Below are 16,101 nucleotides of genomic sequence, written 5' to 3' on the forward strand. Positions count from 1 at the left end.
TGTAGTAGTATACAACATTACAATCACCATTCAGTTTTTATTTAGATATTTAAATTTAGATCTAGGCCAAATACTTTCTTCATTAAGGTTTGGTATTTTAGCACTGACTCTTAAGTTCCTGGAGAGAGCCACTAGTAAGATAATTAAGTGGGAGGACATTCGTGGCAGTGTTCTTAGGAAACATTTTGAGCAAACCCACTCCCTTGGATGAGAGTTTGCTCAGAAATGGCAGAAGGCAATTGTAAGTGCATCTTCATGTACAGTGAGGTGAAGGCTTTTGGAGGATGGCTTGGTGTCAAGAAGGGCAGCAAAGAAGCCAGAAGCCAGAAGCCAGGGCAGCAAAGAAGAAAAACATCAACAACAGACTGACATTCTGCATGGGTCATATAGGGTTTGGACTACAGAGGACTGGGGTAAAGTTATTTTCTGTGATGAAGCCCTCTTCAGACTGTTTGGGACATCTGAACAAATTATTGTCCAGAGAAGAAAAGGTGAGTGCTACCATGAGTTCTGCGTCATGCCAACAGTGAGGCATCTTGAGACCATTCTTGCTGAGGCAGCAAACTTTGTGAAAACTTTTGGTCACGACTGTAGTATGATCAGGAATTATTGGGTGCGACACCCCCCAATCAAACTATTCTTATGATTAGAGTAGATGTATGTACTGGTTCTAAAATCATTGGTTGTGAATGATTTCATTGCATCTACATACATCTGTAGAATGGAAGAGGAGGCATTAAACATTCATGCTGATGGTTCACACCCAGTACAGTACCGTTTTAAACTGCCCCTTTCTGGTAAAATGTTACATAGCATTTTAGAACATCTCAGTTCTGTATCAGCACTTACCCTTCTTCTGCTGTTAGACAGTATTTTAACATTTTTATGAATTTTATGGATGATTATTTATTAATGATTGTGTTTTAATGCATCTTAAGAATTTCTTTAAAATTCTGATGCATGTTAGATGTGCGTATGTTTGTTGTTTGTGTACTGAAACAAATTCTTCTCTCTCAAGCACTGACTGATATAAAGTATTGAAACTGAAAGTGAGACAGAAGCTGTTTCGTACAGGCCTACACCACCACACAAAGACAAACACAGCCTATGAACAGATATGGAGAATATACCTCACTGACCTTATATTGCTAACCGTTCAAGTAGACTGGCACTCGGAGTGTGACCAAATACTAGGCAGGTTTGTCACATGACAGCATCCAATGGGAGTTCAGTTCCGTGTTCACTCGCTGCAAGAACTGAATGAAGTTGACAGGCAATATTGTCCATAAACTGTTGGCTACATTTAAACCTTTAGGTCGTGATAAATAACGTCTTTCCGTGGATTATATTGTAGTGAGGCTACAGCACGAATACATATTCACCATCATGTTTACACGGGTGAGGTCCGCTGTTTCCAATATCATTGGCGGCATCATGGCTTCTAGTTCAAATGAGGAAAATTATAGCGGCCCAGATTTACCGCTGAGATTCCCTTACTCGAGACCGGACTTCCTTGGAATGTCTCCAGATGAGGTAGAGTGCTCTGCCGATCACATCGCGCGACCTATTCTTATTGTCAAGGAGACGAACCGATTGCCGTGGTCCACCGGTTACGCAGAGTAAGTCTGTTTCATATACTCTACGCTTATACATCCGACAGGTTCTCTAGCAACGAAAAATGTGGAATTATTGCTGTTGAATGTGCGATTACTACTGCTGAATATGCATATTAGGAGCGGGGATTTGGCCGATAACATAATTAAAATATCGCAAAATCCTGGCTTGTTCATTCGCATTTCATTTTAAATGACCCCTCGACATCGTCAGTACAAGTATCCGCTTATCTGCGGCATTCGTGTTTACTATGCACGACTAAACGCTTAATGATATTGAAAAAAGAATCTTTATTATTTAAAATAATGACCTAGATCGTTTTTACCGTAAACATGTGGGTGTGTTGTTAGTGAGAGAAAATCTGGCCAGGTGCGCATTACTGTCCTGTGTCACCTTATCCAGGTTGTCGCTGCACCAGTACGCCATGAAACAGTTTCCTGGGTGGAGACATTAGAGCCAGCATCAGTACAGGAGTCACTAGTGTCTGTGCTCGTGTGGGTTGGCTATTGGCTACTCTGAAAAGCTCTTTTCTCCGCCAACAAATCCCTCTTGGGATGAGAGCAGACTGTATACTACAATACCAGCTGCAATCCTTGGCAAAGTGATTCTGCTCTAATAGGCCAATTAGAAGGTGATCAATAAAAATGATTGATTGACTTGACTGTCAATGTTAGCTTCCATCAAATAAGTTCACACTACAATACCAGCTTCAAACCATGGCAAGGTGATGCTGCCCTAAAAGAGGCATTTGTATATAATCAATAGATTGACACTAGATTGGCACATCATCCTAATGTTTCCACATAAATTCAAAGTTTTGCATTCATTGTCTTTTTAGCAGTTGCAGTTCCTTTAAAAAAAAAAGTAGAAGTTGCTGTTGCTTTACTGAGTAACCAGAATGCATGTTCTCTAGCAGAATGTGAAGTTTATGTAGTTTTTTTAGACTAATATAGGATTGTTTTGCAAATAAATGTGTGTATACCCCCATCCCACACATATGGAAACAAGCAGTAGGCCTTCTTTTTCATTGACATTTGCAAATATCTGCAACTTCCCTGCCAAAGATCACTGTTTATCTGTGTCAGTAACTCTCTCAGTCATGCAGCTGAAAGGGTCCACTACAGGGATCAAATGTGCATTATAGCTCTGCCAATTACACTTAATAAAGGCAAACAAATAAACAAGCAAACAAAAAATTCCATCATTGATGTTTGTAATGTAATGTCCTATATCTGGTCCCAGCTTCCTCTCCGGAGCCCAGGAAAAGTTTGCATCCCATCAGCCTTTTAATCTGACCTGATAATAATGGAATCAAAGTGAAATAGTAGTGTGAAGATAGCAACAGCCTCTGAGCAACTTTTTTGTCTCCAAGGGTCCTATATCCTAATCTAATGTTGAAGATGGATGATTGCCAAGTCTTGCTGAAGTAGGTAGGTTACTGTACGATGTGTAGTTCAGCAGTGGCTAATGAGCAGGAATCGCCCCATTTTCAGTTCCTGTGCAACTAAGATATACAAGTCATTTTAAGGATGTTTGCATGTGTGTACCAAATGTTACAGGAAAACAATTTGTACGATCTTTCTCTCAGATTCCATTTTTATTCCACAAATATGTCTTGGTAGTTATGCTGTAAGATACCATGCCTGTTTATCATCACAGTTAGATGATTCCTCTAAAAAACCTAAATTACTTGATCACTTTTATCCTTTTCATTCTCAGTAACAGATGAGGATATGCAAATGTTGCACGCTTCTGGAAAGAAACCAGGAGCTGCATGACAGTCTAACTTTGTGTTTGCTGTTCATTGACACAATTTATTTAACCCATCCAGCACTCATGATCTGAATCAGGTATAGCTGTGCGCAGTGGCCCTTTGGAATTCTATGCATACATTTCAATAGATCAGGTACTATAAGGCTAGAATTTATCTTTAGCTTGTGCAACAGAACCAGTGAATTATGCAAGAAATCTGTTACACATGTATCATATTGAATTGGCATGTTCAAATAGACCACTGAAGTCGCGTGACATCCAAGTAAGCAATATGCTCATATTAGGAACTTTGGGTGTAAAAAATATTTCACTATGAAAACAATGTGTGACATTTTCAAAAATCACCCCTCTCACACCCTGTGATAAATAAAATTGTCTAAATTCTGCTATGTTTTGAATTGCGTGATCATTAAATATTTGAAATATGAATGTTGCTACATCTAAACCTCTGCATATTTAAAAAGATGTCAGTAAGTTTTTTGAGGGCTAGAGCAATCATATCCCTCTGTGGTTTAGCCTCTTAAAAGGGTGAAAATCATTTTAAGTCTGGACAGGTTGAGCATGATTTTAAATGCAGGTCAGCTTGTCGGACACAACAGAACAAATTATGAGCAAAAGTAAAAGATCCATTGTGTGTCATTGAGTATCATATGAAGAAATGTAGCTAATTAACCCATTGCCAACATTACCTACAAAACAGCTCTGGCTAACTTATGGCAACTTATGACAAATAACGTATGACCAATAACTGACTGCAAGCTAAATGGAAGCTGGCTTTTGAAAATCCTAATTGGAAAGAAAATAACTACAAATAAAAAAATCTACAAAAACAGGAGAGTCTCATAACATCAGTTCAGTATGCAGTAGTCGTAGCTTAATTGGATTTCATTTTTTTGACTCTTTAACAACATCATAATTCAAGGAATCTAATGATATTTAGAAGAAAAATGTGCATGGGACAAAATGTATAGAATTTAGAACACTGCTTACCACAGTGCATGACAGAGGAGATTGTCAAAAACACCTTTCATTTGTCTCATTCTCATTAAAAAAAACCCTTTATGTTGGCACTGATGACACACATTGCATGGTCTACAAGCGCTTTCTGCATCATGCTCCTGCAGGGTAATTAATGCTGGTAAGAGTGCTCTGAATGAAGACCAGGCATGCTGTGAGGTGGTGGAGCTGAGGAGACGGCCTGCCGACCCTTCCAGCCCAAGCTACGTTCCCCCCACCAGGAGGCGATCTTCTCTACCCAGCAGAGATGCTCTGGAAGCCAGGGAGAGAACTCTCCCAACTGTGGAGAGCTCTGTGAGTGCCTTAGCCAATGTGGCCCCTTCACGTTACACCTTATCTCATTCATTATGCACCATTATATATGAAATGAAACACTCTAGAGAAGCTTAGCATTGACATTTCATCTCTTCCCTGCTACGTTAAAAGCATTTGGATGGGTTCATGTAAGGCTTTACCTCATTTATTTATGGATGAGGGGAAGTAGCACGAAGAGTACAGGCGGAAAAGGTTGAATTGTACGTTAATTTTCCTTTATTAAAGGAAAATTGTTAGAGTAGCCTAAACCTGAAACCTTTATTATATTTACAGTATAATAAAGAACATTTAAAATACACACATGGCTTTCATTAATATAGTAAAGAAGGCTGTAGAGAGTTTTTTTTCTAGATCTGAAGTTTGATGAGATGATGAACGGAGAACTAAGGTAAAGGATTAGCAATCTATTGCCTATGTTTGTATTCAGGTATGTACTCATGGTTGTATTATTGTGTTGGTTTACATTTGCATTACTGTGTGTCTCAACAGGAACAGGAGGAGCTGTACTTTCACTACTGGGCTTTGTTTGATGGACATGCCGGTTCAGGCGCCGCCGTATTTGCCTCTAAGCTTCTTCATCTCCACATTGAAGAGCAGCTCCAGGGTGTGCTAGAGATCCTCCAGAAGCCCTCTCTTCAGCCTCCCACTTGCCTGGGAGAAGAGAACAGCCACCACTTGCACCCCTCCGGAGGGTCCTCTCAGCGTGCGCTGTCCAGGGTAGCATCATTGCGAGGTGCGGCAGGGGCCCCAGGCTCTCCCAACACTGTGGCACCACGCTTCTTCATGGAGAAGAAGGTGAAGCAGGAGAGTCTGGTGATTGGGGCAATCGAGAACGCATTCAAAGAGATGGTGAGTTGTAGCATAAGGACAACGGCGTTTAAAATTGGATCACAAAGCACACATGGTAGCCATAAAGGTTTTTAAAATAAACTCTTTGTGTTTTACCAGAATCTAAAACCAGTAAGAAGTATAAAACATAAGACAATTACAGGCTATAATAATAACAATAATATTATTATTATTAATAATAATAATAATAATAATAATAATAATAATAATAATAATAATAATAATAATTTATTATTATTATAAAAGCAACTTTGTTGGTAAATAATGATTAAATAAATTAGCATGTGGAAACCTTTTCCTTTAATGAAATCTATTGGTTACTTATCACCACTAGATGGCAGGCAGTTTAAAGTATCTGAAGGACTGGTCTCATCTTGACACTTTGGTACATGAAAAGATAGTGGCAAAAAAGTGCAAAAAGTTCAGTTTCTAATGCTTCTTTATTGGTATTTTTTACTTCTTTGGGAATGTGTACCTTCAGGACAAGCACATTGGCAGAGAGAGGAATGTCTATGATATCTCAGGAGGCTGTACAGCTTTAGTGGTGGTCTGTTTGTTGGGAACACTTTATGTGGCCAATGCAGGTGACAGCAGGTAAGATCCTTTCTGACATTATGTAAATTCTTTGTTGCTGTTAGGAATTCCAAGTTGTACCTAAGTACTTTTACTGAGAGAGAATGACAATCAGTGTTTATTCGGAAAGTTGTTTTTTTTATGCTCTTTTACTGATCTGGAACCATTTTAGCTTCGTTTCATCTAATGGCATGGGCTTGAGCTGATGTGCTCCTACAATGCAGTAGTATGAGGATAGAGTTAGCTTAGAGTATCAAGGCTGTATCTGAAATGTATAACTTCCACTTTTGCTATTGTGACAGAAACCACCTTTAAGCACATAAACTTAAAGCACATGTACTCCATGACAATAGAGACTTGCACAAACGCAACCTGCCTTTGAATTATACCCAAAACAGCCGTTTGTGCTATTTCTCTCAGGGCCATCATCTTGCACGGTGGAGAGATCATCTCCATGTCAAGTGCCTTCACTCCAGAGTCCGAGAGACAGAGACTTCAGTGTTTGGTGAGGACAAGGGCACAGAATCTGTTCTTATAAGGCAGTTGCATGCATGATTTTATGTTCAGTGCAAAGAAAAGAAAGAAATTTCACTTTTATCTGACAAAGAAAACAAAGATAACTTGTTTTTCTGCTTCAAGTTATTGAATTTTGAAATGACTACATTTTTCATTTTAACTTCCATTTTTTAATTGAAAATAGAATGAGCAAAAAGAAGGGGACCTAGCATTATATATTTATATATATATATATATATATATATATATATATATATATATATATATATATATATATATATATATATATATATACACACATACATACACACACACACACACACACACACGTTTGTGGCCACAGTCATAGAGAATAGACACTTTTTTATAAACTGACACATCTCCTCTGTGGCCACAAAAGTAGGCTACATAGTAGGCTACTTTTAAAACAGCCTAAACTGAACCAGAATCAAGTAAATAATTTTGATTTTATAGGTGCATATATTCATTATAATTGCACAAAAAAAAATGCTACTAGACCTGTCATCTTTTGTTAATTTTGTTAAAAACAAACAACATGTAAACCTACACCACCATTCGATTTTAGACACCTATGCTGTTTTTGTATTGTTCACTATTTTCTAATGTTTTTACAGTACTTCCTGAGCAAAAGCCACAATGAACAGTTTACTTATGCGGTCAGGAAGAAGTGATGAAATATCCATTTTTTTAGTTCTGATTTCCTTAATTCTTTAGTTCCAATTTCTGTGAATGTTTCCAAAGCTCTCAGTGCAAACCTCACAAGCTTGTGACAACCTATCCAAATTGATCAGATCTTAAAATTATTGCTAGGACACACAGCAAAGAATCTGAGTCCTAATTCCTACAAGCATTAGTGGTAAATGTTTTGAATGTTGACTGTTGGAAAGTCCGTTTAAAATGATATTCACTCTGCTTACTTAAAATATCTTTGGTATAGTGTTTTACAAAAACTAATTTGCCTAGTTAAAACTTCCTTCATAGAGATTCAGGCCCTTATACTGTCCTGCTTTTCTCCAAGGCTTTTACAGAGCCTCACTTGTTAGGGAATGAATTCACACACTTGGAGTTCCCCAGAATGGTTTACAAGAAGGAGGTAGGGAAGAGGATACTGTACAGGGACTACAGCATGAAGGGCTGGTAAGTGGTCATGATACACCTCCCTGCTTATTTTATACCTGTGTATTATGTTATTGAATGTATTGAATTTATTTTGCTTCTCTGGCTACAAGTTTAATTTAGTAAACATTTCATATATTGCAAAGAACATAATACCATAGCAAATTTAATAGAATTTAAGAGGTGTGCGAATTCTGTCAAATAAAAACATTTTTAAATGTCATTTTTCTTTTTATTGTCTTAACTTTTTTTATTAGCTTTGATTCTAAATATTAAATATAAATCCATATAGAATATTAATTTTTTCCTTCCCAAAATTCACAACACATCAAATGGATAGACAATTACCAATAGTTTTCATAGCATGTCTAACTGCAAGCTTACATTTACTTGGGTAAATTCTGCAATGTATTACTATTTTTATTTGGCAGGCCACCAAGTTTAATCTGAGAAAATCCTGGGAAGGGTACAAAATCAGTTCATCTTGCAGAGTTCGGTGTAACTGAATTCATAAGTGAAAGTAATATGAAGCAATGTTTACAGCAAATCTGTTCTCTAAACTAAATTGATGAACAATATGCTCTGTAGCTGCTGTGAGCTAAGGCCTTCTGTAGTTCACCTGGTAAAGCAGGCAGATCCAGATGGTTACAGCACCAAGATCACAGGTCCAATTCCCAGGGAGCACACATTGTCATACTGATATATATGTAAATCACTGTGGATAAGTGAACAATGTCTGGGAATGTTTTTAAACCCACCTCTAATTCCGAATAGGTTGTGCAAGAGTGAATGTTCTAAAGCTATACTATTTTTAAAGTTGTTATTTGTTAACAGTGAAATCTAAGAAACATATATAGACCAATAATATGGATAGGTGTTGAGTGCATATGGTGTGAATTGCTTTCAAGAATAAATGAACTGGGATAATATCTTTCATTCAAAATGCTCCAAGAAAATTACATACAAAAAGTTTGGCTTTAAGAAGATGAATTTGATTTACAGTAAATGTTTTCTATGTTCAGTGCAAGAGTATGAAATAGAATAATTGTCATTTATTTATTATACTTCGGTATGTTATAGAACTTGTTTTGTATGAATGTGTGCAGGAGTGTGTGCATGTGCACGCTCTCCTGTGTGTGATGTACTGTGCCTCTGGGATGTAACTGAGCTCACCGACTCTTGAAGAATGTCTGCAGTCATGCTTTCTGCTAATTTTTCATTCTCTCACACCAGGGACATGTGATGGAGGGATTAAGTGTGCAGATAGTTGGACATGTGAACTGTGTGTGTGTGTGTGTGTGTGTGTGTGTGTGTGTGTGTGTGTGTGTATGTATATTCATTCCTTCCACAATACACCAGAGCGTACCTCTGTCCCGGTCTGCTAAAAATGAATATTTCCAAGAGCATTCAGAGGCATTTGAATCAGAGATTTATCTATTTGGTCTGAAATTACATTTTCAAGAGGCCACAGGAGCTGCCAGATTTCAGTTGTAATGTCTAATCTTATGTTTGAATAATTTATTCATAGCAATAATCAACTCAGAAATTGTATTGCTCTGTAAGAGGCCTGTGATCCCAACAGCAGTTCAGAACTATTCATAAAAAAACTGGGAAGAAGGAATGAGGAATGCATGTTGACTCCAACCACATTAAAATGAAACGGAGTCAATAAAATTCACTACAGGATATGCAGGACCATCAGTGAGTGCAAGTGTGACATATTTTTGTTAGAATTCCTAAGTAAATCAGTAATACAGCCTCAATTCTAAAAGAAATTATAAAAACATTTGTTTTATGTTATTTTAGATTTATTGCAATTATAAAATGGTAAATAAACCTATCCATAGAAGTTAAGAATTTAAGCGTTAGGTGTAGGAAGTTTAGCCTTAAGCACCAAATGCTAATCTCTAACATGTGATATGAATCCCAGACCACCGCAAGACTGGATAAGATTGTATTGAGCAATTTTGTCATTCCCTCTTGGACTATTTATTTATTTATTTATTTATTGGCAGGGGGTGCGTTGATCACATGTAAAACAAAACTTAATCAAGTTCATTCTTTTGTGTGTAGGGCATATAAAACCGTGCAGGAGGATGACCTAAAGTTCCCTCTGGTTTTTGGAGAGGGGAAAAAGGTAGGTGGAACGCTCACTGCTGACAGAATTATTAATCTGTCATTTCTAGTGAGACACAGCTGAAGGCTCTGATAACACACAGGGCATTCCTCAGCTGCTGCAGCTAACTGGGACTCTCTGTAGACTCCAGCGGCTGTGTGCTGAGAATAGCTACTGACAAGAAGAAACCACAGTTGATAAGATTATCTGGATTACTAGAAACACATCAACCAGATTTACATCTTGCCACGAATAACACCTACAAGAATCATGAGGTTTGAAAGGGCTTGTTGAATCTAATGGCTGAGGTCTATTCTAATTTCTATTTGAGACCAGCCAAACAATACCATTAGTGTTCATTATTAGTAATATTAGTGTCAGATATAGTGTCAGAAAGTGATAAGTACTATAAGATGAATATGTACTGTTCTGTTGGAGCTCGTGTAAACCCACTTTAGGATGGAATTCAGTGATCTCTGTCTCTCTCTCTCTCTCTCTCTCTCTCTCTCTCTCTCATATATATATATATATATATATATATATATATATATATATATACACACACACATATACGTATGTGTGTGTATGTATATACGTGTGTGTGTGTGTGTGTGTGTGTGTATGTATGTATGTATGTATGTGTATATATATATATATATATATATATATATATATATATATATATATATATAATATATATATATATATATATATAATGTATGTGTGTGTGTGTGTGTGTGTGTGTGTGTGTGTGTGTGTGTGTGTGTGTGTATATATATACACACACACACACACACACACACACACACACACACACATATTGGTGAGAATGGCAGCTATGAAATGTGCTACTACTCATACTTACTTGAAGCTAGTATTGTACTGCTGTGCCTATAGTTTTGTGCCAATTTATAGATGACACATTCAGTTAAACAGAAAAAGAGACTTTACAATTTGTCCTCACAAAGTAACTTTACTTATTTAAAATGAGACTGAGAGTGAGAAAAATCAGTAGGAAACCATTGATAGTGGAATGTGAGAGGAATTCTAAGCCTGTTGAGAAAAGAATGCTTTTCTTCTGTGCCTTGAAAAGTTTTTTATTATTTACTGTGATCAATGACCAGTTTTACAGCATGTGTTATAATGGATAAGGCAGGAATTAAGACTAGAAGAAGCTGGTTGTAGATCAGTGCAAAATTAGAACTTCCAAGTGCACCATAGACATTAAGCATCTACTCTCCATATATATTGCTTGCCTCTGTCTCTGGTGCCTCTGTTGTCTTCCTTTCCTCATTTCTTATTTAGGCTGCAGTGATCTCTCTTCTCTCTCTATTGGAAACCATAATTAACTGAAAATCCGAAACCACGTTACTGAGAATGAGATTTTAGATTACGTACAAGTATGAGTGCTGTAAGGAGAGTAATGAGTGGACAAGGGGGCTTTAAAACACATGCTCTTTGAAGGAACAAGAAAGACCTGACAGCTATTTAAGCAATTTTGAATGTTATTTTGGGTTGAATTGTGAATGACAAGCGATACTCTTGGGTTTCAGGCCCGGGTGATGGCCACCATTGGCGTTACCAGAGGGTTTGGTGATCATGATCTAAAGGTTCATGGAACAGACATCTCCATCAAACCTTTTCTCTCCTCCTGTCCAGAGGTAAGATGATTCTTTTGTCATATAACACATACACTATGTGGCCACCAAGGATAAAGTCAGAATCAGGTTTAGTGTTATGTAAATTTATGGTCCACTTTGCTCTTGCACAACCAGATGTAGAGAGTATGAGCTAGCACACCAGTTTTGCTAGATTTTGGTACTATTTTCTTGTTAACATTTCAATCATTTTGCGTGGAAAGGCCTTGGCAGCTTCTTGTTAACATCATTTTGAGTGGAAAGGCCTTGACAGACTCTTCTAGCATGTTCTCTTTCAAGCAGCACTCTACCTGAACTCTACATGCCTCTTCTTTGGGCACTAATGGAATGCCAGCCTCTCTGTGGTCTTGTCTGCACTGCCTGTGAAATCTTCTGAAGCTCCCTTGATCTTTAATTCACAACTGAGTTCAGCCACAGTTCAGCCACACGAAGGCAAGCAAGACTAGAAGCTTCTGAAAGTTTCTAATGTTAGTGCATCTCACATTGCTTATTCTGGGTAGCTTCTTGACTTGTGAAATGTACAATGTGCTCACTGGCTACTTTATTAGAAATACCACATTATTAGAAACACCACATAATGAACAGAACAGCAAGGGTTCTCAGGAATTGCGATCAGTGAGTGTAGGCATAAGTTGGGTATCTAGTATGTACAGTGGGACAAGACATTTGTTTACTTACTGTTGAGCAAACCCAAGATCTTTGTTAATTCAACTTTGATCTTTATTGTTGTCAGTTATCTTGCAGAATGACAATAAAATAAAAACGTATTCCTCTAGCAAATCCTTTAGGCTGAGATTGTAGCAACCAGTGTGTGAAATGCATACGGGTTTGCAGATGTGAGGTAAAAATATGTTTTAAAGCCCCAGGTAACCTAAATCTGTTTTATTTTTAATTAAGATATTTGTGCACTTATGACCACACAATACATGTAATCTATATATGAAGTTTATCTTAATAATAATATTTCAATGTCTTATATAGGACTGGTTTATTTTCAGTGTAAAATGGCTAGTCCTAATGTTGATTCAAGCTTATGTAAGATTTATCCAACATAGGCTGCTCTGACATTAATCTAACTAAAGGAAAATTCAAAGGTGGTAAATGCTAGACTTGTTATTTAACATTGAAGTCCATGTAATTTTTCATTTCTGCAAAGCTATCCATTATTGTCTAAGCCTATAGTTTTGTTTTTATCCTGGGGAGAAAAAAACAAAAAAACAAAAAAAAAACAACCATCCACTGGGAATTTAAAGATCCTCCTAGATAGGTTTGCAAATGTATGGTGGTGCGATTGATTCTCCCTGCTTGTTCCATATTAATCTGCTCATCTTGAGTGGGCTGTCAGTCAAGAGTGCTCACTGGTATATAAGGACCACGCCCAGGCTGTTCTCAGCTAAGACTCATGAGGTAGTTTGGTTGGTTTTTAAGCAGTATTACTATATTTACATTCTAACTTTTTTTTTTACATAACATTTACTGAGAATTTTATAAGAGGAAGGTGACAATATTGTTAAACATTTTCAAAAAATATCCTATTTGTGGGTAATATTTTCAAAACCAATAGGTGATGGAGACTTGGTGCCTGTGTGTAACCCACCCTGTTATAACCCCAGCACAGTATTTGCTAATAAAAAGTATATGTATAAAGGATCTGCATTTTTGTTTCCAGGTGAAAGTGTACAACTTGGGGCAGTTTGAGCATGGAGCTGATGATGTCATGGTTTTGGCTACAGATGGCTTATGGGATGTTCTCTCCAACCTGGAAGTTGCTGAGGCAGTCACTAGTTTCCTTGGAAACTGTGACCCTGACGACCATCACAGGCAAGTTATGTGGGAAAGAGTGCTAGATGAAATGGCAAAATCAAATAACCAGTTTGTCCTGACATGCTGTTCAATGCTTGCTGGAGGTGTTTGAGTAGTTTAAAAGCATTGCCCTTAGAGCAGTGTTTACAAGTGTTGATGAGAATAAATAAATGAATCAGTTACCACATGTCTAGACTCTCAAACCACTTCACAAGAATTATCTTGGCCATAACATATTGTGTACAACAAGCTTGGAAAGAAGACCACTTGGTAAGAAGACTGCTTTAGTAAAACACCAACCAGTCAGGGCATTTGCCTGGTTATGAAAGGTTAAACAAGCAAATGAGAGTATTACACTGCTGAGTTTGCCCTCCCTGGATGGTTAAAATGAAAGAAAGTAATTAAAAGCAATCTGGAAATGGTGCCTAAGCACACCCCTCTACTGGTTGCTTTATCAGCAACTCTCTTTCTCTGGTTGTTTAGGTATACCATGGCAGCCCAGGACCTGGTAATGAAAGCTCGAGGGGTACTGAATGACCGAGGCTGGAGGATAGCAAATGACAGGCTGGGCTCTGGAGATGACATATCTGTTTACATAATTCCCTTGATGTTTGGAAACAAACAGCAACAGCCAAGGTGACCAGTGGAGAGAGAGAAGCACTGGACAATGAATGGGAGGGCTAATTAAGTCTTCACCATGGCCTTTGCTGGCCCTATAGTGTTTAACAATTTTAAAGATATAAAGAAATCACAAGAGCTATATTACGACTCCTGAATGCTGAGTGGAGTTCATGGTAGATTCAGTGCTGTAATTTTAACTTTGACAACCTGGAGGACTCAATGTCAGTATTCAACAATACTAGTTACTGCTCTTGATTTCCAGTTGATATTGTTCAAAAAGTACTGTTAACAGCCTGGCTGTGCTGAAGTCTTCCTCTTGCCTTCTGGTTATCCTCTTAACACAGATGATTTTGTCTCTTTTCTCTTGTCCATTCTATGAATGGAAATGACAGTGAATTTAGAGTTAGCATACATGAATTAATGTAAATACATTTAGAGTTGCATTTGAAAAACATCAGCTCTCTTTCCATGGTGTTCTTTCTTTCCTGCATAGCCTCATGCGAGGATCGATTTTTTTCAGTCCCCCCCCCACCCCCACACACAGCCTGAGGAGCACCTCTGGATTCATCATGTTGTAGGAACTGTGGTCTCAAATAAAGGAAAACTCACTAGCTAAAAACCACAATTTATCGGTTACCGATGTAAATGTCCTACACTAAATCTGAAAATCAGTACAGTTATATAAAAATAAATCAACTGGTCTTTTTGTGATTTATTTATTTTTATTCTTTTCATGTTGTGGTTTTTTTTCCATCTTCTCATTTCTCTATTTGTTATGAAGACTAATGGGAGTACTAAAATAGGTTTAATCATACATTTCCAACAAGGTTGCTACAATCAAAAACTATTAAATCTTTTAAAACTACATGATAGAATGTATTTTTAGACAATGATTAACAAATATGCTTAACCTACAAAAAATGCTACAAATCAGAATAAACAATCAAGCAGCCTGATAGTGCAGGAGCACTATAACAGAACAGTATTGAAAAGGGCCTGATCAATGGAAGAAGTAGAAATAGTAGAGGACACACATCCTGCTAAAACCATGTTATTGCAAGCTAATACTTCCACATTTTTCCACTGGCTTCATTTTTTAATACAATGGAAGTTTAAAAAACAAGTTCCTGTACTGTCACTCATTGGGAAGAAAGGTGCGTGTGGGCGAGTTCACTGTTCTGCCTCGTGATTTCCGTGCACCACCACAGTCCCAAGAGTGCGGCCATCTGGTCAGCAGAACCCAAGTGTGACTAAAACAAGACTCATTTGGCAAGAGATTATGGTGTGTGCAGTGAACTTGGCTTTACCACCACCATACACACAGTGCCTGAACACACTTGAGCATGTGTGGGAGGATGGATCCTCAAGGTCACCCACATGCTCAATGGAGGAGAGGTCCAAGGGAGGGGCTCTGAGAAATTCTCTTGTAGAAAATGGTCACTTGAGATATGTGGCCACTTTTGTCTATGCAACCTTCAATATGTGACAATTTCTATTCAAAATTAGAACTTATAGTTATCATACATTTAGACTAACATCTAAGTGCAAGACAACTTTCAATGACTTGCTTGTAGTCACTCGTGAGTTCTGTAGTCTTTGTGAGAAGGAGAAAAAAAGAAGATCGATTTTTATTAACTTAAATGTTCCACACTGGGGCTGCTGGCACTAAAGAACCAGCACAGCACCTGCTTCGTGATCGTCTCTGAGCTTACTTGACATATCAAGAGACTTGATATTATAGTAAACACATGAATAGAGGCTAAATAACAATGACGATTTAGTTACCAACAGTTACAACCTTCACGTCTGTGGGATTCCAGATTCCCTTGAATAGGCTACATCAGCTGCAGTACGACTTACCCTGAATGTGGTAATGGTTTATCAAGCAAACAGACTGTACATTAAAAACTCATCAGTTCGGAGCATAGCACTGAAGACCCCATGACATCTACACGCTAATTTACACTTAGGCCTAGTTTGCTTTAATCTTCTGCTGCGAAAAAGGGTGATTGCAGCCTAGTACAGTTTAGGACATCAGGCACGCTGATGCTATTCAAACGCCAAACCATCTAAGAATAGACATCCGTTCATAAATGATTCACCTGCAAC

General features: G+C 37.7%; 1 protein-coding gene across 1 annotated transcript; it reads left to right on the forward strand.

Annotated features, from left to right (window-relative positions):
* The first annotated feature begins 1,232 nt into the window (after positions 1–1,232).
* ppm1h (protein phosphatase, Mg2+/Mn2+ dependent, 1H) lies at positions 1,233–14,698 on the forward strand. Its single transcript, XM_027020085.2, has 10 exons — positions 1,233–1,619; positions 4,512–4,698; positions 5,209–5,568; positions 6,050–6,162; positions 6,562–6,646; positions 7,697–7,815; positions 9,868–9,931; positions 11,464–11,571; positions 13,238–13,389; positions 13,855–14,698. The coding sequence occupies exons 1-10, from the start codon at positions 1,387–1,389 to the stop codon at positions 14,009–14,011; spliced, it is 1,578 nt and encodes a 525-aa protein (XP_026875886.2). The 5' UTR covers positions 1,233–1,386; the 3' UTR covers positions 14,012–14,698.
* The last annotated feature ends 1,403 nt before the right edge of the window (positions 14,699–16,101 follow it).

The sequence above is a fragment of the Electrophorus electricus genome, chromosome 2 (genome assembly GCF_013358815.1).
Source record: "Electrophorus electricus isolate fEleEle1 chromosome 2, fEleEle1.pri, whole genome shotgun sequence".
In the NCBI taxonomy this organism is placed as follows: domain Eukaryota; kingdom Metazoa; phylum Chordata; class Actinopteri; order Gymnotiformes; family Gymnotidae; genus Electrophorus; species Electrophorus electricus.

Bases quoted from the DNA above. Each gene is read 5' to 3' on its own strand.
- ppm1h (XM_027020085.2), top strand. From the start codon at position 1,387: ATGTTTACACGGGTGAGGTCCGCTGTTTCCAATATCATTGGCGGCATC. The intron at 1,620-4,511 runs GTAAGTCTGTTT...ATGCTCCTGCAG, and splicing joins TGGTCCACCGGTTACGCAGA to GGTAATTAATGCTGGTAAGA. The intron at 6,163-6,561 runs GTAAGATCCTTT...TATTTCTCTCAG, and splicing joins GCCAATGCAGGTGACAGCAG to GGCCATCATCTTGCACGGTG.